The sequence below is a fragment of the Coregonus clupeaformis genome, chromosome 12, assembly GCF_020615455.1.
Source record: "Coregonus clupeaformis isolate EN_2021a chromosome 12, ASM2061545v1, whole genome shotgun sequence".
NCBI lineage: Eukaryota > Metazoa > Chordata > Actinopteri > Salmoniformes > Salmonidae > Coregonus > Coregonus clupeaformis.
Window position 1 is genome coordinate 61,339,912 of NC_059203.1, and position 26,143 is coordinate 61,366,054.

The window sequence follows — 26,143 nt, forward strand, 5'->3', positions numbered from 1 at the left end:
TTTGCTTGACATCATGGGAAAATCAAAAGAAATGAGCCAATACCTCAGAAAAATAATTGTAGACCTCCACAAGTCTGGTTCATCCTTGGGAGCAATTTCCAAACGCCTGAAGGTACCACGTTCATCTGTACAAACAATAGTACGCAAGCATAAACACCATTGGACCACGCAGCCGTCATACCGCTCAGGAAGGAGACGCGTTCTGTCTCCTAGAGATGAACGTACTTTGGTGCGAAAAGTGCAAATCAATCCCAGCAAAGGACCTTGTGAAGATGCTGAAGGAAACAGGTACAAAAGTATCTATATCCACAGTAAAACGAGTCCTATATCGACATAAACTGAAAGGCCGCTCAGCAAAGAAGAAGCCACTGCTCCAAAACCGCCATAAAAAAGTCAGACTACGGTTTGCAACTGCACATGGGGACAAAGATCATACTTTTTGGAGAAATGTCCTCTGGTCTGATGAAACAAAAATAGAACTGGTTGGCCATAATGACCATCGTTATGTTTGGAGGAAAAAGGGGGTTTCTTGCAAGCCGAAGAACACCATCCCAACCATGAAGCACGGGGGTGGCAGCATCATGCTGTGGGGGTGCTTTGCTGCAGGAGGGACTGGTGCACTTCACAAAATAGATGGCATCATGAGGAAGGAAGATTATGTGGATATATTGAAGCAACATCTCAAGACATCAGTCAGGAAGTTAAAGCTTGGTCGCAAATGGATCTTCCAAATGGACAATGACCCCAAGCATACTTCCAAAGTTGTGGCAAAATGGCTTAAGGACAACAAAGTCAAGGTATTGGAGTGGCCATCACAAAGCCCTGACCTCAATCCTATAGAACATTTGTGGGCAGACCTGAAAAAGCGTGTGCGAGCAAGGAGGCCTACGAACCTGACTCAGTTACACCAGCTCTGTCAGGAGGAATGGGCCAAAATTCACCCAACGTATTGTGGGAAGCTTGTGGAAGGCTACCCAAAACGTTTGACCCAAGTTAAACAATTTAAAGGCAATGCTACCAAATACTAATTGAGTGTACGTAAACTTCTGACCACTGGGAATGTGATGAAAGAAATAAAAGCTGAAATAAATCATTCTCTCTACTATTATTCTGACATTTCACATTCTTAAAATAAAGTGGTGATCCTAACTGACCTAAGAAAGGGAATTTTTACTAGGATTAAATGTCAGGAATTGTGAAAAACAGAGTTTAAATGTATTTGGCTATGGTGTATGTAAACTTCCGACTTCAACTGTATGTGTGGTACAGAGATGACGTAGGCATTCAAAAATCATGTTAAACACTATTATTGAGTCCATGCAACTTATGTGACTTGTTAAGCACATTTGTACTCCTGAACGTATTTAGGCTAACAATGGGGTTTGACATTGTAAAACCTTTGAAAAAACATAATTCTACTTTGACATTATGGGGTATTGTGTGTAGGCCAATGACAAAAAATCTTTAATCCATTTTAAATTCAGGCTGTAACAACAAAATATGGAAAACGTCAAGGGGTGTGAATACTTTCTGAAGGCACTGGTGTGTGTGTGTGTGTGTGTATATATATATATATATATATATATATATATTGTGATGTCACGAGAGGCTGTGTCCTGGAGGGACGTTACATCCCCCTGAGATGGCTGCAAACCCAGACAGCTATGGCTCCATCTGCTGGTATGGTCGGGAACTCCACCCCTCTATGGCCAATCTTCCCACGCAGCTGAAACAAATGAGGAGCTGATGAGCTGAAGGTTTGGGAAGGGAAGAGACACTGAGGGAGTGTGTGGGGGAAGGGAAGACACACAGTCTCCAACCTGGGCTCTCTGGAGGACAAGAGTGCTGCACGTCCACTTCCATGAGGAATATAAGGATTTGGAGATACTTACCTTTGGGAAATACTCACCTTTGGATATATGCACCTGTGGAAATACGTGAGAGACATTTGGAAGGACTTTTTGCTGAGTTGGCCACTAGCTGCAACGTGGACTACAGTAAGGCTGGGGAAAAGTTATCTGAGCGAGTGAGAATTATGATTTTGGATGTGGAAGAGACATCCCTGAACTGTTAACCCTTAAAGAGCCACAAGAGAACAGAATTTGGTTATATTTTCGTTAATTTCCCAAGACCTATAATAAAATCCTTATTTTGTTTGAACCTTGTCTCCTTGCACTACTTGAGCAATCCCGCTGAAAGCTGTGTAGCCTCTCGTGACGTCACAATATATATATATATATACATATATACACACACATACACACAGTGCCTTCGGAAAGTATTCACAGCCCTCGACTTTTTCTACATTTTGTTACATTAAAGCTTTATTAAAAATTGATTAAATAAATAACAATCCTCAGCAATCTACACACAATACCCCATAATGACAAAGCAAAAACAGGTTTAGACATTTTTGCAAATGTATTAAAAATAAAATATAAATACCTTATTTACATAACTATTCCGATCCTTTGCTATAAAACACAAAATTGAGCTCAAGTGCATCCTGTTTCCATTGATCATCCTTGAGATGTTTCTACAACCTGATTGGAGTCCACCTGAGGTAAATTCAATTGATTGGACATGATTTAGAAAAGGCACACACCTGTCTATATAAGGTCCCACAGTTGACAGTGGATGTCAGAGCAAAAACCAAGCCATGAGGTCGAAGGAATTGTCCGTAGAGCTCCGAGACAGGATTGTCGAGGCACAGATCTGGGGAAGGGTAACAAAAAATGTCTGCAGCATTGAAGGTGCCCAAGAACACAGTGGCCTCCATAATTCTTAAATGGAAGAAGTTTGGAACCACCAAGACTCTTCCTAGAGCTGGCCACCCGGCCAAACTAAGCAATCGGGAGAGAAGGACCTTGGTCAGGGAGATGACCAAGAACCCGTGGATCACTCTGACAGATCTCTAGAGTTTCTCTGTGGAGATGGGAGAACCTTCCAGAAGGACAACCATCTCTGCAGTACTGCACCAATCAGGCCTTTATGGTAGAGTGGCTTTTAGACCATGAGAAACAAGATTCTCTGGTCTGATGAAACCAAGATTGAACTCTTTGGCCTGAATGCCAAGCGTCATGGCTGGAGGAAACCTGGCACCATCCCTACGGTGAAGGATGGTGGAGGCAGCATCATGCTGTGGGGATGTTTATCAGCGACAGGGAGACTAGTCAGGATTGAAGCAAAGATGAAAAGGAGCAAAGTACAGAGAGATCCTTGATGAAAACCTGCTCCACAGCGCTCAGGACCTCAGACTGGGGCGAAGGTTCACCTTCCAACAGGACAACAACCCTAAGCACACAGCCAAGACAACACAGGGCTTTGTTGGGCCAGTAACCGAAAGGAATCCCCGAGCTGACAAGGTAAAAAGCTGTCGTTCTGCCCCTGAGCAAGGCAGTTAACCCACTGTTCCCCGGGCGCAGAAGACGTGGATGTCGATTAAGGCAGCCCTCCCCACCTCTCTGATTCAGAAGGGTTGGGTTAAATGCGGAAGACACATTTCAGTTAAATGCATTCAGTTGTACAACTGACTAGGTATCCCTTTTTCCCTTTCCTTTCAGGACAAGTCTCTGAATGTCCTCGAGTCGCCCAGCCAGAGCCCAGACTTGAACCCGATCAAAAATCTCTGGAGAGACCTGAAAATAGCTGTGCAGCAACGCTCCCCATCCAACCTGACAGAGCTTGAGAGGATCTGCAGAGAAGAATGGGAGAAACTCCCCAAATACAGGTGTGCCAAGCTTGTAGCGTCATACCCAAGAAAACTAGAGGCTGTAATCGCTGCCATTAGTACTTCAACAAAGTACTGAGTAAAGGGTCTGAATACTTACGTAAATGTGATCTTTTTTTTTTTTTTTATACATTTGCAGAAATGTCTAAAAACCTGTTTTTGCTTTGTCATTATGGGGTATTGTGTGTAAATTGATGAGGGGGAAAACATATTTAAATCAATATTAGAATAAGGCTGTAACCTGTACAGTACCAGTGAAAAGTTTGGACACACCTACTCATTCAAGGGTTTTTCTTTATTTTCCACATTGTAGAATAATAGTGAAGACATCAAAACTATGAAATAACACATATGGAATCATGTAGCAACCTAAAAAGTGTTAAACAAATCTAAATATATTTTATATTCTTTAAAGTAGCCACCATTTTCCTTGATGACAGCTTTGCACACTCTTGTCATTCTCTCAACCAGCTTTACTTGGAATGCTTTTCGAACAGTCTTGAATGAGTTCCCACATATGCTGAGCACTTGTTGTGTGCTTTTCCTTCACTCTGTGGTCCAACTCATCCCAAACCATCTCAATTGGGTTGAGGTCAGGTGATTGTGGAGGCCAGGTCATCTGATGCAGCAATCCATCACCCTCCTTCTTGGTCAAATAGCCCTTACACAGCCTGGAGGTGTGTTGGGTCATTGTCCTGTTGAATAACAAATGATAGTCCCACTAAGTCCAAACCAGATGGGATGGCGTATCACTGGAGAATGCTGTGGTAGCCATGCTGGTTAAGGGTGAATTCTAAATAAATTACAGAGAGTGTCACCAGCAAAGCACCCCCACACCATCACACCTCCTCCTCCATGCTCCACGTGGGAACCACACATGCAGAGATTTTCTGTTCACCTACTCTGCGTCTCACAAAGACACGGCGGTTGGAACCAAAAATCTCAAATTTGGACTCATCATACCAAAAGGACAGATTTCCAACTGTCTAATGTCCATTACTTGTGTTTCTTGGCCCAAGCAAGTATCTTCTTCTTATTGGTGTCCTTTAGTAGTGATGTTGATGTTGAGATGTGTCTGTTACTTGAACTCTGTGAAGCATTTATTTAGGCTGCAATTTCTCAGGCTGGTAACTCAAATGAACTTATCCTCTGCAGCAGAGGTAACTCTGGATCTTCCATTCCTGTGGTGGTCCTCATGAGAGCCAGTTTCATCAAAGCGCTTGATGGTTTTTGCGACTACACTTGAAGAAACGTTCAAAGTTCTTGACATTTTCCGTATTGACCGACCTTCATGTCTTAAAGTGATGATGGACTGTCGTTTCTCTTTGCTTTTTTTAGCTGTTCTTGCCATAATATGGACTTGGTCTTTTACCAAATAGGGCTAACTTCTGTATACCAACCCTACCTTGTCACAACACAACTGATTGGCTCAAACACATTAAGGAGGAAAGAAATTCCACAAATTAACACCTGTTAATTGAAATGCATTCCAGGTGACTACCTCATGAAGCTGGTTGAGAGAATGCCAAGAGTGTGCAAAGCTGTCATCAAGGCAAAGGGTGGCTACTTTGAAGAATCACAAATATAAAATATATTTTGATTTGTTGAACACTTTTTTGGTTACTACATGATTCCATATGAGTTATTTCATAGTTTTGATGTCTTCACTATTATTCTACAATGTGGAAAATAGTAAAAATAAAGAAAAACCCTTGAATGAGTAGGTGTGTCCAAACCTTTACTAGCTGGAGAGGAGAAGCAGTTCAGCGCAGTTGAAAATAAGGTATGGGTAAGGAAACCAATATATAAATCATGTTTAAATTGGGTGAACTATCCCTTTTAGTTAGGCAGACTGGTATAATAGATCAATAAACTTTCTCACTTTGAGTTCACAGTCCTCATTCACTGCCAAGTTACTGGGCTTCAGATCCTGTGGAGGGAAGGAGAGAGGGGAGAATAAGGTATTGAGTATACACTAACACTGTCGGGTATTCCTATTTCCCTCCACCCCATGCAAGCATCTTGACTTAAATATTGATGTAAATATGATGTAACTTACTCTGTGGATGATGTCTGCTGAATGGATATACTGCAAAACAAAAACCGACAACTATTTACAACTGCATACCTATGAAAACCTATACCTGCACCTATGAAAACACACACGTGAACACAGGGGCAAAACACACACGCCTACCTTGAGACCCCTGAGGATCTGGTATATGAGGAACTGAACGTGGTCGTCCGTCAGTTTCTGACACTTGACGATATTGTTGAGGTCCGCCCCCATCAGGTGGGTCACCAGGTACCTGCCAATCACAACCCCCAAAAAGGTAAGACGGGTTGTTACCATGCAATGTTACCCCATTATTAATTTAGCAGCAGCGGGCCACTGCTGTTAAATCATTGCCGCCACTCCCCTCCCCCCCAAAAATAAAATAATATATTTATTTATTTAAAAAATAATACATAAATAAAAATTTGGGGTGGTAAAACGTTTTCAGTGTAAACTTAAATGACTAAAACCAGATATAAAGTATTTATGTAGAAAATATATAATAGAGCTATAATTTTTTTAAAAATAAGATCATCTTTGAGAACCAACAAAAATTTGACAGTCAGGAAGGCATGAGGCCCTCAATGATTTTGTTATAATGTTTGAGTCACTCAAATAGCATAAAACAGCATAAGCCATGGCACATTTTTGAGAATTGCAGGAAATGACCTTTAAAACAGCAAACAAATTATATCTGCGGCCTCTGAAATGTTTGGTCAGAGACCGCACCATTGGCCACCCCCCACCCCACGCTAACTTTGCCTCCGCTGCTGAAAAAAATCCTAAGGGAAACACTGCCATGGCAGCAACACGACATTGGTGGAGAGAGAGAACGAGAGAGTGTGTGTCTCCTCTGCCAGCACTACAAATTACAAGCAGTAAACACTGCTAAGTGCTTTACAGCTCCTTTAGGGTGAACCAGGGAGAGTTATGAGAGAGAGAGAGTGAGTGTATAACAGGCATCCTATCCTAGACCAATGAGAAGTGAAAGTTAGTACTTCAGTATTCTGCACACACACGTACTGGAAGCCACAGAGACAGTGGAATGCTTGTTACCATGGAAATAAGGAATAATGTGCAGTATGTGTGCACGTGGTAACCCACCATGTATCTCAGTGAGACGAATCACACCACCAAACACATGAAATAAAGACCTGCAGAAATAGGTTTGTTTAAATATAATACAGCTGGGAATTGCCAGGGACCTCACGATACGATATTATCACGATACTTAGGCATAGATATGATATTGCGATTCTATATTATCACGATTCTATATGTATTGCGATTCGATACTGACATTTTATTGTGATTCGATGTTCCAAACATATTGCTCCATATATGTCTGCTGCAGAGGAAAAAGAGAGAACCATAAGAAAACAAGTTTTGGAGATAAAAGTGCTCAAAACATGTTGGCACACCATTTAAAACATTTTAAAAGAAGATGGAGACAAGCTATAGGATGAGAAATACGGAGTTTAGGTACAGCCGACTAGCGCTAGCTAACGTTACCTAGCTAGCAAAAAAAGTTACATTTTACAAATCGACACTTGGAGTCACAGGGCTCTATAAGTAGGCGCAAGTGTTGAATGCACCTTAGTTTGCAATTTCGCGATGGTAAAACTGGCGCACTGGCATTTTCACCCCTTACGCCAGGTTCTGCAATTTACCTGTCCAATATCAGCTCATTTGCATTGAGGTGGGAGGGGTGGCGAGATTTGATGTGTGTCCTTAAAAACAAGCGCAAAAGTGGCAATTTCATGCAGCACTAAATGGAAGTTGAGACCCATCAAAAGCAGGTCTTAACGGTAACGCATTTGGTAATGGCATGGAGTGCAGCCTATCCAGCCGTGAAGCACAGTGCCCATGGAACGAGAGATGTGCCTTTTGTGCCGTGAATCTCGTGTTTAGAAACAAAAAAATTATTGGTTCCCCCCCCCCATTTCGTTGAATTTTGCTTGTTCAAGTAGGCTATCCATTCCCATTTTCAAAGAGCGCCCCTCGTCCGATTACTAAAGACGCGCTCCTCCAAACTATTCAGTCCTCCTATAATGCCATATCAACAGCTGATATTTTTTTTATGTGTCTGGGAATGATACAATTGACAGGAGAGTAGTATTTTGTATAGATGTGCGAATGTTGTACGTAATCACATTTAGGCCTGTGTGCACACGGTGCCATGGAACAAGAGATGTGATTTATGATATCATGCTTCTGACTCCATCCTATTTAGAAATATTGTTGTCGTTTTAAAAACAGATTGCTTGTTTTTCGTTTCATTTGATTAAAAAAATAAACAATCATAGCCTCCCCTCAATGAAGGCTGTTTTTTTTTACATGACCAATGCATTCGCCAAATAGCAGACTATCAATAAAGGGTTTGGCTCGTGAGAGTGCTTTGAAATAAATATTAAATCAACAAAGCTTTAGTGAAAGATCAAGTTTAGGAGCAGCAAAACAGTGAGAGGACGTACCCTTTTTAATCATTATTTTAGCCAGCTCCCGTTATTATTTTGGATGTGCGTAAAAGCCTCCATAGTCTTAATATTATATGCCCACCGGGAGCAATTATGGTGCCTGTAACTGTATTTAAACATAGCCTATTTAAAATAAGTTGTTGTTTCGTATTGATTAGAATTATTCACTCTCCTTTTAAGCATCATCAATAGGGAATTTTATCTTGCTTATTCACAACGTTTGGCATGTCGATAGCTCAGACATGGCAGACATAATGCAATTTACAGTGCATTCGGAAAGTATTCAGACCCTTTTACTTTTCCACATTTTGTTACGTTACTCTAAAATGTATAAAATAAATATTCTTCCTCCTCAATCTACACACAATACACCATAACGACAAAGAAAAACTGTTTTTTAGAAATTTTTGCAAATGTATTGAAACTAAAACAGTAATACCTTATTTACATAAGTATTCAGACCCTTTGCTATGAGACTCGAAATTGAGCTCAGGTACATCCTGTTCCCATTGATCATCCTTGAGATGTTTCTACAACTTGATTGGAGTCCACCTGTGGTAAATTAAATTGATTGGACATGATTTGGAAATGCACACACCTGTCTATATAAGGTCCCACAGTTGACAGTGCATGTCTGAGCAAAAACCAAGCCATGAGGTTGAAGGAATTGTCCGTAGAGCTCCGAGACAGGATTGTGTCGAGGCACAGATCTGGAGAAGGACACCAAAAAAATGTCTGCAGCATTGAAGGTCCAAGAACACAGTGGCCTCCATCATTCTTAAATGGAAGAAGTTTGGAACCACCAAGACTCTTCCTAGAGCTGGCCGCCCGGCCAAACTGAGCAATCAGGGGAGAAGGGCCTTGGTCAGGGAGGTGACCAAGAACCCGATGGTCACTCTGAAGGAGCTCCAGAGTTCCTCTGTGGAGATGGGAGAATCTTCCAGAAGGAAAACCATCTCTGCAGCACTCCACCAATCAGACCTTTATGGTAGAGTGGCCAGAGGGAAGCCACTCTAAAAAGGCACATGACAGCCCGCTTTGCGTTTGCCAAAAGGCACCCAAAGACTCTCAGACCTTGAGAAACAAGATTCTCTGGTCTGATGAAACCAAGATTGAACTCTTTGGCCTGAATGCCAAGCATCACGTCTGGAGGAAACCTGGCACCATCCCTACGGTGAAGCATGGTGGTGGCAGCATCATGCTGTGGATATGTTTTTCAGCGGCAGGGACTGGGAGACTAGTCAGGATCAAGGCAAAGATGAATGGACCAAAGTACAGAGAGATCCTTGATGAAAACCTGCTCCAGAGCGCTCAGGACCTCAGACTGGGGCGAAGGTTCACCTTCCAACAGGACAACAACCCTAAGCACATAGCCAAGACAACCCAGGAGTGGCTTCAGGACAAGTCTCTGAATGTCCTTGAGTGGCCCAGCCAGAGCCCGGACTTGAACCCGATCAAACATCTCTGGAGAGACCTGAAAATGTCTGTGCAGCGACGCTCCCCATCCAACCTGACAGAGCTTGAGAGGATCTGCAGAGAAGAATGGGAGAAACTCCCCAAATACAGGTGTGCCAAGGTTGTAGCGTCAAACCCAAGAAGACTCGAGGCTGTAATCGCTGCCAAAGGTGCTTCAACAAAATATTGAGTAAAGGGTCTGAATACTTATGTAAATATGATATTTCAGCTTTTTATTTTTAATAACTTTGCTAAGATTTTCTTTTTTAATGGTTTTTGCTTTGTCATTATGGGTTATTGTGTGTAGATTGATGAGGGGAAAAAACAATTTAATTAATTTTAGAATAAGGCTGTAACATAACAAAATGTGTAAAAAGTCAAGGGGTCTGAATACTTTCCAAATGCACTGTACAGTAGGCCTAGCCTATATATGAGTGCGATATATAATATATTTCCATATAAAAGTCATGCATTTAGGCTTCTTACAATGTGGACTTAGCAAAGATGGGATAGGCCTACATACATTTTGTTATTTTGTTTCTGTAGGCTATTTAACAAATTAGACTATAATGGACTAACATTCGAATTGGAGTTGATGACAACGCAATACATAAGACTGTAAATACTCAACTTGAAGCAACCACATATTTATCCATGGAGCACATTCTGATTGGCCAGTGAAGGGGTCAAGCCTTGACACACCTACAACTTGTTAATTCATCAAAACCCAGCTACTGTGCCCATAATTCCGGTTGTGAAAATAGCAAAAATATTTGACACACCCCGGAACCTATGACGCTACCGCCAGCGCTTAGATTTACCATTGCGATAGGTTTGTTAAAATGGAGCCCACAGTATCGATATAAAATCTGTAAAAATAATAATCGCAATACTCTACTGTAGGCTCTAAATACCGTATACCGTATACTCTACAATACTCTAAATACCGTATACCGGGGTATTTGGAAAAAGCCACAGGATTTTTTCAATACCGTCAAAAGTTTATATTTGTAGCTACTTTTTAAGTTATTACCTGCAGTCACCTTGTGCAATACCTTAGGAGATAAATCAGATTGCGTTCTTCATTTCCCCGGTCACATTCTTTTAAATTATTAAGGTTACTGTAGATCACCAAAACAGTTGAGCCAGTCACTGTGTTTGTTTGTAAATAGCACAACGGGAGAAAGTGAGCTGGTGAATCCATAGCGTTCTATATCTATCGGTGCGTCTCTATTGTGTGGTGCACATGAGGAGATGAAGTTACACTTGTATGCAATTCACTACTAAATGTTTGCCATCAGATATCTTATAATGGCTTCCTGCCAGAAGACAGAGCTCTGGATGAGTTATCTGTACAGCTGCCATTTTTTCCCTGTGCTTCCTACTAGCGTTTTTTCCCCTCCTCAGTTCTTCTCCCATCTGCTCCGTGTACGCATGCTGCTCTTCCTTCAGAAAAGCATGCATCACAACTTTGTTCATTTGCACAATTTATCTCGTTCACTTTCGCTTGTAGCTACACTTGTATAACTTTATGAGCTGGATTTGCCCGTCTTTGCAATTAGTTTGTTAGTTTTCGCTCGTTAACATTTAGCTAACAGCGTCTATGTGATTTCGCTAACAGCGTCTATGTGATTTCGCTATTAGCTTGTTCCAATTTTGTTAGCATTCCGGTAATAGAGGCCCAATGGCTTTTATTGTGTTTTTAGTGCCCCCTTGTGTGCTATGCTGGTAATACCGCAAATCCTGGTATGAGAGAAGGACGGTACGACAATTGAAAATCTGGATACAGCCCAAGCCTACTGTCTCAATTTTTTCCCCCATCCCTATAACATATACCTGTGCATGTATGTGTTCTGCTAGGCAACTTGAACTCCTATTCAACAGCTATTTGAATTGCCAGAGAGAGGGGGGGGGGGGTAGAAATGGAGTGCGAGCGAGCGAGAGAGAGAACAAGAAAGATGTTACTCACACGTCGTTGAACTCCTCTAGGCTGGTGGCAGGCGTGAACACATCCAACAGACCAATCACCTGACAGAAAGAAGAAGTCAAAGGTTAGACAACATTCTAAACACAACTCACATTGCAAATAACTCATACTACAGACAAAACATTTACAAACACAACATGTGGTCTTCTTCCAACTGCTAAAATCCCTCAGGGTGAATGAGGCAATATGCAGAGTGCACAAACAGAGGGGAATGGTTTCTGCATTTGTCTTTGTGCAAAGAAAAGTAGAGACTTCTTAGTGTGAGACTGTGCTACCGCCCGTTGTCCTTGACATGGTCTTTCACTGTGTTTAATAACCATCAGATAAAGGTCGCTTTGACAACCAACAACATCACGTTTCATCAAACAAAGATTATGGATTTTTGGATGCAGTCATGGCAGGTCGTTCTAAAGATTTGGAACAGAGCCTAAACCACTGTTCTGCTCTCAACACAGGACAGACAGTACGCAGTGACAGTCAGGGATCTGTGACACAGGCTAATTCACTCATAGTGTGTGTGTGTGTGTGTGTGTGTGTGTGTGTGTTGCTGTTAACACAGGAGAAAGTGATGACTGAACCTCTGAACAGGAAATCATGCAGAATGCAATAAAACAGAAAGAGAGAGGCAGAGGGAGAGAGGCATAGATAGAGAAAGCGAGCGAGAAAGAAAGAAAGCGAGCGAGAGAGAGAGAAGAGCTAGCATGCAGGCAGTGTGTGGGTGGCTAGAGAGGAGTTGAGGAGAGGAGAGAGGACAGAGGGAGGAGGCAGACGTCTGTGCCAGACCCAGTGTGCCCCCCTCTAGAGATACTGACTGAGGTGGGTGGGTGTCATAACAACTCGACTCCACACCGCCCATGCAGGGCAGAGCCCTCTGCGATTGGTGGAATCCAGCCAAAACAAAGTGATTGGCTGACCCAGGCTTTCCAAAAAACATAACCTGCAGTATAACCAGGCAACAGCGGGGAAATTAGCTCAGAGAATAACAGAGAATAAGAGGGTCAAGACTCAAGAGCTGTGTCAGGTGGATCACACTGTTATCTACTCTACTGTACCCTTCCCTGCTGCTAAGAGCTAACTGTTACCTAAACTCAAAGAGAAGTTTTAACAACTCAAACCCACACTCTCTGTGGCAGGTGTATCCTACTGCATTATACTGTTGCCTGCAGTTGAGCGTTACCTAAAGTCACAGAGAGACAATTTTTTTTATTTTGAAAAGACCTTCTACACAATCACCACAGTCAGCACTGTCAGATTCAGATGATTTTATTGCCATCTGCCACACACAACCACAGTTTAGTGGCATTTGCTGTCGGTGCAGCAGCATGGTAAAACTCTTAAGTTAGACTCTGGGTTAAACCCCTATCATCTTCAACTTGACCACGACACACAGCAGTTGACCTAATGTGTTCAGCTTCACCACCACTGAATCATTCAGTGAAACCTCACACCCCTGAAGGAAGAGATTCGCTGCAGTGTTGTTTACACCATTGCTTTATGCAGAGTTAACTTCCCTTCACACCACAAGCATAACAGGCATACTATCTGTTGTAACCAGTGGTTGTAAATGTTAAGTATTGCGTTTACAGCACCATACCACAGTGAGAGTGAAATCAGTGAGCAGGACTGATGTTTTAATAATCTGTCGTGACGTGCCTTTCATTATTGTGATGACTATTTATCTAATAATTACCTACTATGTTTAATTGTTACTAGATTAAATTAATCATGTAACAATTAACTCATTAGGAATTTGGGGCACCACGAGAAAAGTTGTTTAATGAGTTACCGTTTTCCGAATTAACTCTAAAGATATCTCGTCATTTAACAGTCATTTATTAATAATTTGCCTCATATCAGTCTCATTCTGAAAGTCGTAGACTAAGTCTGCACGAACCCGGGTCTTACTGATCATTCCGTACCACACAAATTGATTTAATTATTTATTTACTAACTAATTAAAATGATAACACAAGATATAAACACATACACGGTATAGGTAGGGATTACAAACGTAATACAATGAAATGACACTTGTTACAAAAGATGGCACGTTAAAGAGAGAGAGAGAAAAACACTTGGATACACATGGTCCTATTCTCATAGTAATCCTAATACTTTGCCCAGAACTGCCACCCGTTTCGTAAGAAGTAATGCATGTATTTACGTGTTTGTCTTCGTCGTCTCTGTTGGACCCAGGACTTTGTGGGAAGGGTCGAATGGCCTTCTCTTTTCGGATGGCCTTTTAGATGTAAGGCTCAGCTTGTCCACAAGAGGTCACAATGTCCTTCTTCTTAGTCATCTGTTTACTTTCACTCGTTCTGGAAGTGGTACGGCTAGCCGTGTCGATGATCCCCTGTGGGGTGATGAGAGCAGCGTAGCAGACGATGGTTTGAAGAGAGTAACAGGATGGTCCGACTTAAATTCACCTTCTTAGATACAGTACTTAGAACAGCTACTCAGCCGTAACATTGATCGTTAGTGGAGGCAACTTTGTCGTCTTCACCTCGTGTTGATTTTCAGGGTCGGGATCAATATGGACAAAAGCTGCAGCTTGAGGTCCGTCTAGTCTGATCTGATCATTCTTATCTCAGTCTTTTATGCACTCTGGTAAAGAGGGGCGTTTCGGTCATACTGACACGCTCTCTGAGCTCCCTCGGGCGTGGCTAGTTACGAGGCAAAAGTATTATTATCACTATGATTTTGTTCAAAAGCTAAAATCACATTCCTATCTTCATGAAAACATTGTCTTCCTCCTTGATATTTTCTACACAACGAAAAGGATGTAAACCTGATATACACAGCGTAAAAGCTCTCAAAGTCACAATGTTTTCATTATAACGCCTTTATAAATGTTTTAATGACATCACAAAATAGACATTAATTTTCCATATTCAATTTCTCATCATTCCCAACGTTTGGATGTTGAAATATATTGTCCCAATGTTCCTTTCACCATACTAGAGGGCCAGAGACAGATTCTCCTATCTCTAATTTATGGCAGTATTAAGGTGTCAAGACCGGCACAGCCCCCCCTGTAGGTAAGAGGGTTGGGTTGTTGTCGGCCATTTGCCAAGCTGATATGAGGCCTTTGATCCTCACCCAGGGAGAGACATGACAACACATACTTCTTCCACTTGACCCCCTTCACACACACACTCATGCGCACACACACAAACAGACGTGTCTACTCCATCTGCTCTTTAGCTTAAGAGATAGCAATCAATAGCCTTTCATAACACACAGATACAGTACCACAGTCAGCTTCAGTATCTCTCACTCTGAGGTCAGGTCAGCTTGCCCCAGAGTGGAGGCTGATGGCGGTAACACACATATGCATGGGCGCGTGCACACACAACAGATTTTTCAGAAATCCCGGTTGGAGGATTCTTGGAACATGAATAAGCAGGGAGGGAATCCTCTAGGCTCAAACTGGGATTTGTGAAAAATCCGGTAACCTTTGAAAGGTTGGACTGATAGATCAGTAAATGGTCAAGGAAAGGTTAACTCACATTCTCCAGGAGGTGTGTGTGGAGGGGTTAACTCACGTTCTCGTGTTTCATGTGTTTGAGGAGTCGTAGTTCTCTGTAGGTCCTCTTAGCATGGATGATGGACTGGAACGGTCTCGACAGCTTCTTCACTGCGATCTTCAGCCCCGACTTAACGTCATACGACGAGCTGCAGTGTCGAAGAGCACACGACACACACACACACACACAAAGAGATGCCTTACGCCTTGGTAATTACAACATTCATAACATTACTGATATAACATGACATTATTGACGTTACATCAATAATTCAACACTACATTCCTCTTATTTCGCATGTATGCTACTTTCAACCAGAAATTGAAATAATCATTATTATGTAATATTGTGTGAAGTGGTCCTTGGGACCAGGAGATGCATTGTACACATAATAGTATTTTATTAAACACTTTCTGTAGTACTCCGTATTATTGCAGTAGCCCTCCCTTCCTGCTCTATGTAATACAGCACAGTTAGGGCAAATCTGAAACAAGGCAACAGTAAACATGTCATCCCCCATGAATGATGCAGCGTATCATTTGACTTCGATACCGATACCAGTCTTAGTATCACGATACTCAATACCAAAACGTTACCACAGCAAAAAAGAAGGCGTATTAGCCAAAATCACAGTCAGAATGACACTTGATCCAGACAGAGCCTTTGAGTTCAATATATCATTACACTTTAAAATGTTTGATGTCAATTTTTCAGAGACACTCTTGTATGCATTCATGAATCAATTATACAATCAATTTGACTTTGTTCTAACCAATCTACATAAAAACAATGGTTATCATTTATTTGAATGGTAAATCTCTATTGATAAACTGGGTAAATCAAGATGTAGCCTAGGTCTATTCACAATAGAGGTGAATGCAAATTCAATAGGAGTGTGCATGCATCGAGGTGTATTGAGCTTGTTTTGGCTGATTTCATGGGGCTACAGATGAAAAATAATCTGTTTCCTTTCCATTTGAGACTTATTTTATTGCTTCTTCTATGCAACAACATTTGCATAGAAGAAGCAATCTCTTTTATAAATGTGCATGCTGTCTCAGAGCTAATGATGTCATTCAAACACACGGACCGAAAGACAGGAGAGACGTGACTGATGCGAGGGAGACGAAGTGAATAAATAAAGTTTTGGCAATGACTATGGTTTTTGGTGACACTCAGCTTTGAAATAAGCATATTTTGCATTATGGTTTGTATATTATCACAAACAAAGTACTAGGGTCGTGAACTGATGTTAGCTACAGCTGTAAGCTAGCAAGGAAAGTTAGCCTACAAAGCTGGAAACTACCAGTATTTTCTTGCATTCTAAAGTGTTCTAGCCAGCAATGGACATTGTTTTGCGAACAGCAATTAACAGTTGCAACATTTCTACATGCCGTGTTACATTAGACAAGTTTGTTAACATCTGTGAATGGGGAGCTCACATGATGCTGCACAAACTCCCAGGACAGGCTGCAATGAGTAAGTGGAGCAGGCACGGTGCGCTCGCGCTATAAGGGGACATCAGCTACGCTGATAGACAGTCTTGATCCTCTCAAAACAGTAGACGACGTCAGACACATTTGATAGAATTACTGAAAGTAACAAATTCTAGTACCGAACAGTTTCATGTTCTAGTATTGAAAAAGTACAAACGTTTCAGTATACCGTGAAACACTATTAATGAGTTTTTTTTTTTTTTCTTATGGGAAACGTTTTGCTCACGAGGGCCTTCACAAAGTATTCACACCCCTTTACTTTTCCACATTTTGTTGTGTTACAAAGTGGGATTAAAATGGATGTAAATTGTCTTTTTTTTTTGTCAACGATCTACACCAAATACTTGAATGTCAAACTGGAAGAACATTTTTATATTTTTTTTATGAATGGAAAATAAAATACTAAAATATCTGATTTACATAAATATTTACACCACTGAGTCAATACATGCTTGAATCCCCTTTGGCAGTGATTAGAGCTGTGCATCTTTCTGGGTAAGTCTAAGAGCTTTGCACACCTGCATTTTACAATATTTGCCTATTATTCTTCAAAACATTTGTCAAACTCTGTCAAGTTGGTTGTTGATCATTGCTAGACAGTCATTTTCAAGTCTCTCAATAGATATTCAAGCAGATTTAAGTCCAAATTGTAACTAGGCCACTCAGGAACATTCACTGTCATCTTGGTAAGCAACTCCAGTGTATACAGTGAGGAAAAAAGTATTTGATCCCCTGCTGATTTTGTACGTTTGCCCACTGACAAAGACATGATCAGTCTAATTTTAATGGTAGGTTTATTTGAACAGTGAGAGACAGAATAAAAACTCAGAAAAACACATGTCAAAAATGTTATAAATTGAATTGCATTTTAATGAGGGAAATAAGTATTTGACCCCTCTGCAAAACATGACTTAGTACTTGGTGGCAAAACCCTTTTTGGCAATCACAGAGGTCAGACGTTTCTTGTAGTTGGCCACCAGGTTTGCACACATCTCAGGAGGGATTTTGTTCCACTCCTCTTTGCAGATCTTCTCCAAGTCATTAAGGTTTCGAGGCTGACGTTTGGCAACTCGAACCTTCAGCTCCCTCCACAGATCTTCTATGGGATTAAGGTCTGGAGACTGGCTAGGCCACTCCAGGACCTTAATGTGCTTCTTCTTGAGCCACTCCTTTGTTGCCTTGGCCGTGTGTTTTTGGTCACTGTCATGCTGGAATACCCATCCACGACCCATTTTCAATGCTCTGGCTGAGGGAAGGAGGTTCTCACCCAATATTTGACGATACATGGCCCCGTCCATTGTCCCTTTGATGCGGTGAAGTTGTCCTGTCCCCTTAGCAGAAAAACACCCCCAAAGCATAATGTTTCCACCTCCATGTTTGACGGTGGGGATGGTGTTCTTGGGGTCATAGGCAGAATTCCTCCTCCTCCAAACACGGCGAGTTGATTTGATGCCAAAGAGCTCGACTTTGGTCTCATCTGAGCACAACACTTTCACCCAGTTCTCCTCTGAATCATTCAGATGTTCATTGGCAAACTTCAGACGGGCTTGTATATGTGCTTTCTTGAGCAGGGGAACCTTGCGGGTGCTGCAGGATTTCAGTCCATCACGACATAGTGTGTTACCAATTGTTTTCTTAGTGACTATGGTCCCAGCTGCCTTGAGATCATTGACAAGATCCTCCCGTGTAGTTCTGGGCTGATTCCTCACCGTTCTCATGATCATTGCAACTCCACGAGGTGAGATCTTGCATGGAGCCCCAGGCCGAGGGAGATTGACAGTTCTTTTGTGTTTCTTCCATTTGCGAATAATCGTACCAACTGTTGTCACCTTCTTACCAAGCTGCTTGGCGATGGTCTTGTAGCCCATTCCAGCCTTGTGTAGGTCTACAATCTTGTCCCTGACATCCTTGGAGAGGTCTTTGGTCTTGGCCATGGTGGAGAGTTTGGAATCTGATTGATTGATTGCTTCTGTGGACAGGTGTATTTTATACAGGTAACAAACTGAGATTAGGAGCACTCCCTTTAAGAGTGTGCTCCTAATCTCAGCTCCTTACCTGTATAAAAGACACCTGGGAGCCAGAAATCTTTCTGATTGAGAGGGGGTCAAATACTTATTTCCCTCATTAAAATGCAAATCAATTCATAACATTTTTGACATGTGTTTTTCTGGATTTTTTTTGTTTTTATTCTGTCTCTCACTGTTCAAATAAACCTACCATTAAAATTAGACTGATCATTTCTTTGTCAGTGGGCAAACGTACAAAATCAGCAGGGGATCAAATACTTTTTTCCCTCACTGTGTTAGCCCAGTTGTACTCAAACTTTTCCAGAGGGGACCCCATTTTTCCAAAATAATTTCAGGTGACCCCATTTTTTTGCAAGAATTTCTCATGACCCCTACCCACCCCAAATCTAATGACAACCTTAAAAATGGGTACATTTCGATTTTTACATCAACAAAACAACCTTCTATTCATGACATTTTCTAAATGAAAAGAAACCAATAAATACATCTATTCAATAAAATTGTATTTTTCAAATTCTCAAAAAAACGTCTGTATATTCTCCCATACAATAATCTGTAATCATAAATTTCTGACCCCCCCCACTGATTTAGCCTATGAGCGCTGACATTCCTGCTACAGTATGCGATAAAGCCATCTGATTAAGCTGAGGCTCCCTCTCAGTGTGTGTGTTTTCATTATTACCACAGTACAGTTCCGACACATTCCAGGAGAATGTACCCATACATTCAATAACACATGCTCTCACACACACACACGCACTCTCACACACACACACGCACTATCACACACACACACACGCACTCCGTCACACGCGCTCGCTTTCTCTCACACACACACCTTCAGCAGCTCAGGGGAAATTCACACTGTAAGCCAGCGTCTACACTAGTAGCATTAACTCAACAGAAAATAAAGCAACAGAATTACATTCCTTTTAACTGCGACTTGGAAATGCATCAGAAACATCAGCAGGTCAATTTGCACCATTCAGACCAGAAAGATTGTTAAGATGCAACCAGACCACAGCAGCCAGAAACAACAACTATTGCATCTGATGATTCACTTTCAACCGCTTACTTGGGATTTGAAAAACAAAGTATTTAATTGCTTCAAAATATCCCCCTCCCCTTTCTACCACCCACGCACCCTCTTTCCCCCATCCCCCCTCCCAAACCCCCACTCCAACTGATCTTGGGAACAACAATGGATCTTCCTACTAGGTTGCCAGGGAGACTGGAGCTGGCATGGTCAGACTTCTGTGAAACGTTTTTTTCCAGGAAATTGTAAGTAGGGCAGTAGTTGTAGCCAAGGGGCCAGGATTCCGGTCTAGAAGCTTTGTTTTTATTTTCTCACAATTCAAAGTTATTAAATCAATGTCACAATGTGTGTAATAATTTAGCTACCTGTTCTCCCAAAAACGTTCTCAATTAAAATGTTAAATATAAAGTACCTGGCAGAATGATATGATTATTTGCATCAATCCAGTGGCCATTTGTTTTGCAAACAATCACATGCGCGCTACAGAAACATCGCTAACCAAAGAACGATCTCTTGCTGGTGCGCACTTGCATTAAAGCAGGGTTTCCCAAACTCGGTCCTCTAGACCCCAAGGGGTGCACATTTTGGTTTTTGCCCTAGCACTACAAAGCTGATTCAAATAATAAACTAATCATCTAGCTTTGATCATTTGAGTCAGCTGTGTAGTGTTAGGGCAAAAACCTAAAACGTGCACACCTTGGGGTCCCGAGGACAGAGTTTGGAAAACGCTGCATTAAAAGGGTAACTTCATTGCCTTCGGAAAGTATTCAGACCCCTTGACTTTTTCCACATTTTGTTACGTTACAGCCTTATTTCTAAAATGGATTAAATAAAATCCTCAGCAATCTACACACAATACCCCAAAATGACAAAGCGAAAACAGGTTTTTAGACATTTTTGCACATTTATAAAAAATACAAAATACTTATTTACATAAGTATACAGACCCTTTGCTAGGAGACTGGAAATTGATCTCAGGTGCATCCTGTTTTCATTCATTATCCTTGAGATGTTTCTACAACTTCATTGGAGTCCACCTGTGGTCAATTCAATTGATTGGACATGATTTGGAAAGGCACACACCTGTCTATATAAGGTCCCACAGTTGACAGTGCATGTCAGAGCAGAAACCAAGCCATGAGGTCGAAGGATTTGTCCATAGAGTTAAGGCACAGATCTGGGGAAGGGTACAAAAACATTTCTGCAGCATTGAAGGTCCAAGAACACAGTGGCCTCCATTATTCTTCAATGGAATTAGTTTGGAACCACCAAGACTCTTCCTAGAGCTGGCCACCTGGCCAAACTGAGCAATCCGGGGAGAAGGGCCTTGGTCAGGGAGGTGACCAAGAACACGATGGTCACTGACAGAGCTCTAGAGTTCCTCTGTGGGGATGGGAGAACCTTCCAGAAGGACAACCATTTCTGCAGCACTCCACTAATCAGGCCTTCATTGTAGAGTGGCCAGACGGAAGCCACTCCTCAGTAAAAGGCACATGACAGCCCGTTTGGAGTTTGCCAAAAGGCACCTCAAGACTCTCAGACCATGAGAAACAAGATTCTCTGGTCTGAATGCCATGCGTCACTTCTGGAGGAAACCTGGCACCATCCCTACGGTGAAGCACGGTGGTGGCAACATCATGGTGTGGGGATGATTTAGGGACTGGGAGACAAGTCAGGACCGAGGCAAAGATGAACGGAGCAAAGTACAGAGCGAATCCTTGATGAAAACCTGCTCCAGAGCACACAGCCAAGACAACGCAGGAGTGGCTTCGGGAGAAGTCTCTGAATGTCCTTGAGTGGCTCAGCCAGAACCCGGAATTGAACCCGATTTAACATCTCTGGAAAGACCTGAAATAGCTGTGCAGCGACGCTCCCCATCCAACCTGACAGAGCTTGAGAGGATCTGCAGAGAAGAATGGGAGACACTCCCCAAATACAGGTGTGCCAAGCTTGTAGCGTCATACCCAAGAATGCTGAAGGCTGTAATCGCTGCCAAAGGTGCTTCAACAAAGTAATGAGTAAAGGGTCTGAATACTTATGTAAATGTGATCCGTTTTTTATTTTTAATACATTTGCACAAATGTCTAAAAACTGGTTTTGCTGTGTCAGTGTGTAGATTGATTAGGAATTGTATCAATTTTAGAATAAGGCTGTAACATAACAAAATGTTGAAAAAGTAAAGGGGTCTGAATACTTTCCGAATGCACTGTATGTAGCAAGGAGTTCCAATATGATCAAAAACCTACAGACGGGTTATATAGATCGCTGAAAATGACTGTCCATCATTTGTTGTATAAGTCATCTCAGGGATCCTACTTGAAAGTGTAAAAGAGAAGCAATTTGCGATTTTGCTCATCACTAAACAGTCAATAGACATGAAATCAAAAAAATTATCACTAAAACTGTGTAGGACTCTAAATATTTCATAATAACAAACCAAATGTTAACTGATGGAGTTGTCCTTTAAGTCACATTTTCACATACCTAGTCTCCCATTGACATCAATGCATGACTTAGGATTCACCCCTATGTTACTGTCTGCCTGTATGGAGCTAAGGGGAGGATGTGTACGATAGTGAGTCAGCTTCATCATGTGAGAGCTGCTGTGTCCACATGTATAACAGTGAAATGGCTTGGCTGTGACACATCCACACGCACACCACACATTGGCTGTGCTCCATGCTACAGTGATTCCTCATCAGCACATGTCATGTCCACACCCTGATACAGAACAAAGAACATAGAGAGCCGATGTTGAGTGGGTGTTGAACCTGCACAGCCCTTCTCTGCCTAGCCCCATTTGAGTCATGCACACATGAACGCATACACAATCACACACACAAATCTAATGTTTATCAGTGATATAGCCTATTGCTGCAGTGACTGCTATGACATTTCCTGCCGAACATTTTCCTATACATTACATATACCATGTAGCCTAAAGTAGGGCTGGGCGACATGGCCAAAGTATTATATCACAATATTTTTGTCATTTGTGATGGTATTTGACAGTATGTTAGGTTTTTAAATAATAAAATGTATAAATATGCTTTATGAGTAGTGCATTACCCTAGGCTGGCAATACATACATTCTAAGTGTTTTTAATGGGTCTTTCTCCAATCTGATTGTTTTATACTGTTCAAACAAACTTCAACCAAAAGTTGGAATATAGAGGGCACTTTGAATAGTGTTGTTTGACATGTCAATGAATGAAAAAGCCAAGGAGGGGTTATTATGACAGGGTAGGAACCAACGTAGTGGTTAGTGTTTCCCAGTGAACCCTAATTAGATGTTACATTAAATGTTCTCTTACTTGATGTAGCTAGCTTTGATGTACTAAATTATTAATGCTTCACCTATTCCTCTCTGATTTAGAATATACCGTTGCTTTTTGGTAAAAACTCAACTCGTCGTGTTTGGAGGACAAAGAATGCTGAGTTGCATCCAAAGAACACCATACCTACTGTGAAGCATGGGGGTGGAAACATCAAGCTTTGGGGCTGTTTTTCTGCAAAGGGACCAGGACAACTGATCCGTGTAAAGGAAAGAATGAATGGGGCCATGTATCGTGAGATTTTGAGTGAAAACCTCCTTCCATCAGCAAGGGCATTGAAGATGAAACGTGGCTGGGTCTTTCAGCATGCCAATGATCCCAAACACACCGCCCGGGCAACGAAGGAGTGGCTTCGTAAGAAGTATTTCAAGGTCCTGGAGTGGCCCAGCCAGTCTCCAGATCTCAACCCCATAGAAAATCTTTGGAGGGAGTTGAAAGTCCGTGTTGCCCAGCGACAGCCCCAAAACATCACTGCTCTAGAGGAGATCTGCATGGAGGAATGGGCCAAAATACCAGCAACAGTGTGTGAAAACCTTGTGAAGACTTACAGAAAACGTTTGACCTGTGTCATTGCCAACAAAGGGTATATAACAAAGTATTAAGAAACTTTTGTTATTGACCAAATACTTATTTTCCACCATAATTTGCAAATAAATTCATTAAAAATCCTACAATGTGATTTTCTGGATTTTTTTTTGTCATTTTGTCTGTCATAGTTGAACTTGCACAATTGGTGGCTGACTAAATACTTTTTTCCCCCCACTGTGTGTTGTATGTGTATATTATATATATATATATATATATATATATATATATATATATATATATATATATATATATATATATATATATATAATTTTATAATCAAAACAAGATAAATGGGAAAAAGACTTGAGCACCTTAAATTATATTATGAGCAGAAAATCAATTTAATCTCTATGGTTCATTGAAGTTGATGGGTCTTTTACAACAAAACTTTTTGATATAGCCAAATAATTTCAATGACTATTTCACCAGTTAAGTGGACAAACAGAAGTGAAATGACAACATTCAACAGTGAACCATCATATTTGTGTATTGAAGATATAATAATGAAAGAGAAGGATTGCCTTATTGAATTTGGTCGAGTTTGTGTGGAAGAGGTGGAAAAACAGTTGTTATCCATCAATAATGATAAGCCACCAGGTATAGACAACCTATATGGAAAACTATTGAGAATGGTAGCAGACTGTATTGCCACCCCCATTTGCCATGTATTTAACCAAAGCCTAAAGAAGTGTGTGTGTCCACAGGCGCGGAAGGACGCTAAAGTAATTCCACTACCTAAATAATAAAGCACCCTTTGCTGGCTCTAAAAGCCGCTCAATCAGTAAAGTTGACTGTTCTTAGTAAACTGATGGAGAGAATTGTGTTCGAACAAATACAATGCCATTTTTTTAAAGAACAAGTTACCTACTGACTTTCAGCATGCATATAGGGAAGGGCACTCAACTTGTACTGCACTGACTCAGATGACTGATGATTTGCTAAAAGAAATGGATAATAAGATGATAGTTGGAGCTGTATTGTTAGATTTCAGTGCAGCCTTTGATGTTATTGATCATCACTTCTTATTGAAAAAAACACTTATGGCTTTACATCACCTGCCATCACATGGTTGGAGAGTTATTTATCAAATAGAACTCAGAGTATTCTTCAATGGAAGCTTCTCTAACATCAGATATCTACAGTGCGGTATTCCTCAGGGCAGTTGCCTTGGGCCGTTACGCTTCTCTATTTTTACAAATTATTTGCCACTTGTCTTACAAGAAGCTAAAATGACTATGTATGCTGATGATTGCACACTACACATCAGCACTTACAGCCAGTGAGCTCACTGAGACTCTTAGCAAGGAGTTACAGTCAGTGTCAGAATGATGATGATGAACAATAAACTGGTCTTAAATCCATCTGAAACCAAAAGCATTGTATTTGGTTCAAAGCATTCTCTTAGACCTAAACCTCAACTGGAGCTATGTATCAAAAGATGTGACGACCATGGAACAAGTTGAAGAATCTGAACTCCTAGGAGTAACACTGGCTGTTCAGTTAACATGTCCAAGTCATATTGACAAAGTTGTTGTGAAGATGGGGAGAGGTATGTCTGTTATAAAAATATGATCTTTGTGTCAAAAACACATAACTGTACTAGTTGTTCAGGCTTTGATCTTCTCTCATCTTGATTACTGTCTGGTAATATGGTCAGATGCAGCAAAGAAAGACCTAGCAAAGCTGCAGCTGGCTCAAAACAAAGCAGCACGCCTTGCCCTTAACTGCACACACAAAACTAACATCAACAACATGCATGATAGTCTTTCATGGTTGAGGAGAAATTTACTACTTCCCTTCTAGTCTTTTTAAGAAACATTTGTGTGTTGAAAATGCCTAAGCAGTTGTATAATCTATTTGCATACACTTCAGATATACATACCCCACCAGACACGCCACTATCGTTTTTTTCACGGTACCCAAACCAAAAACAGATTTAATGTGTCGCATTATGTATAGAGTCATGTCATCGTGGAATGCTCTGCCACCAGAGGTTACTCAGGTAAAACGCAAGTTTAGCTTTAAAAACAGATTTAAAAAACATAGTATCACAGCGCCTCTCGTCTTTCTAAAGACCTAATTTAACTGTACTGTATATAAGAATATGAATAGTGTGTAAATAGTATTTTTGTTGTCTCTTGGTGTCTTCCCTATATATAACTGTGGTCCTCTGTAGCTCAGCTGGTAGAGCACGGCGCTTGTAACGCCAAGGTAGTGGGTTCGATCCCCGGGACCACCCATACACAAAAAAAAAATATGTATGCACGCATGACTGTAAGTCGCTTTGGATAAAAGCGTCTGCTAAATGGCATATTATTATTATTATTTATAACTTTTATTTTTATTATTATTTTATGTAATATCTTATGTTGTTCTGTACATTGCAATGTATTTGTACGTTTTCTGTGGACCATAGGAAGAGTAGCTGC

General features: G+C 41.2%; 1 protein-coding gene across 1 annotated transcript in view; it reads right to left on the reverse strand.

Annotated features, from left to right (window-relative positions):
* LOC121578329 (mitogen-activated protein kinase 14A) overlaps window positions 1-26,143 on the reverse strand; it is a 60,677-nt gene that overhangs the window by 14,866 nt on the left and 19,668 nt on the right. The window contains exons 2-6 of the mRNA XM_041892640.2: window positions 15,251-15,380; window positions 11,688-11,746; window positions 5,928-6,039; window positions 5,790-5,819; window positions 5,613-5,660 (exon numbers count right to left, since the gene is read on the reverse strand). Of these exons, the coding sequence (XP_041748574.1) occupies window positions 5,613-5,660; window positions 5,790-5,819; window positions 5,928-6,039; window positions 11,688-11,746; window positions 15,251-15,380 (379 nt within the window). The remainder of the gene's footprint in view (window positions 1-5,612; window positions 5,661-5,789; window positions 5,820-5,927; window positions 6,040-11,687; window positions 11,747-15,250; window positions 15,381-26,143) is intronic.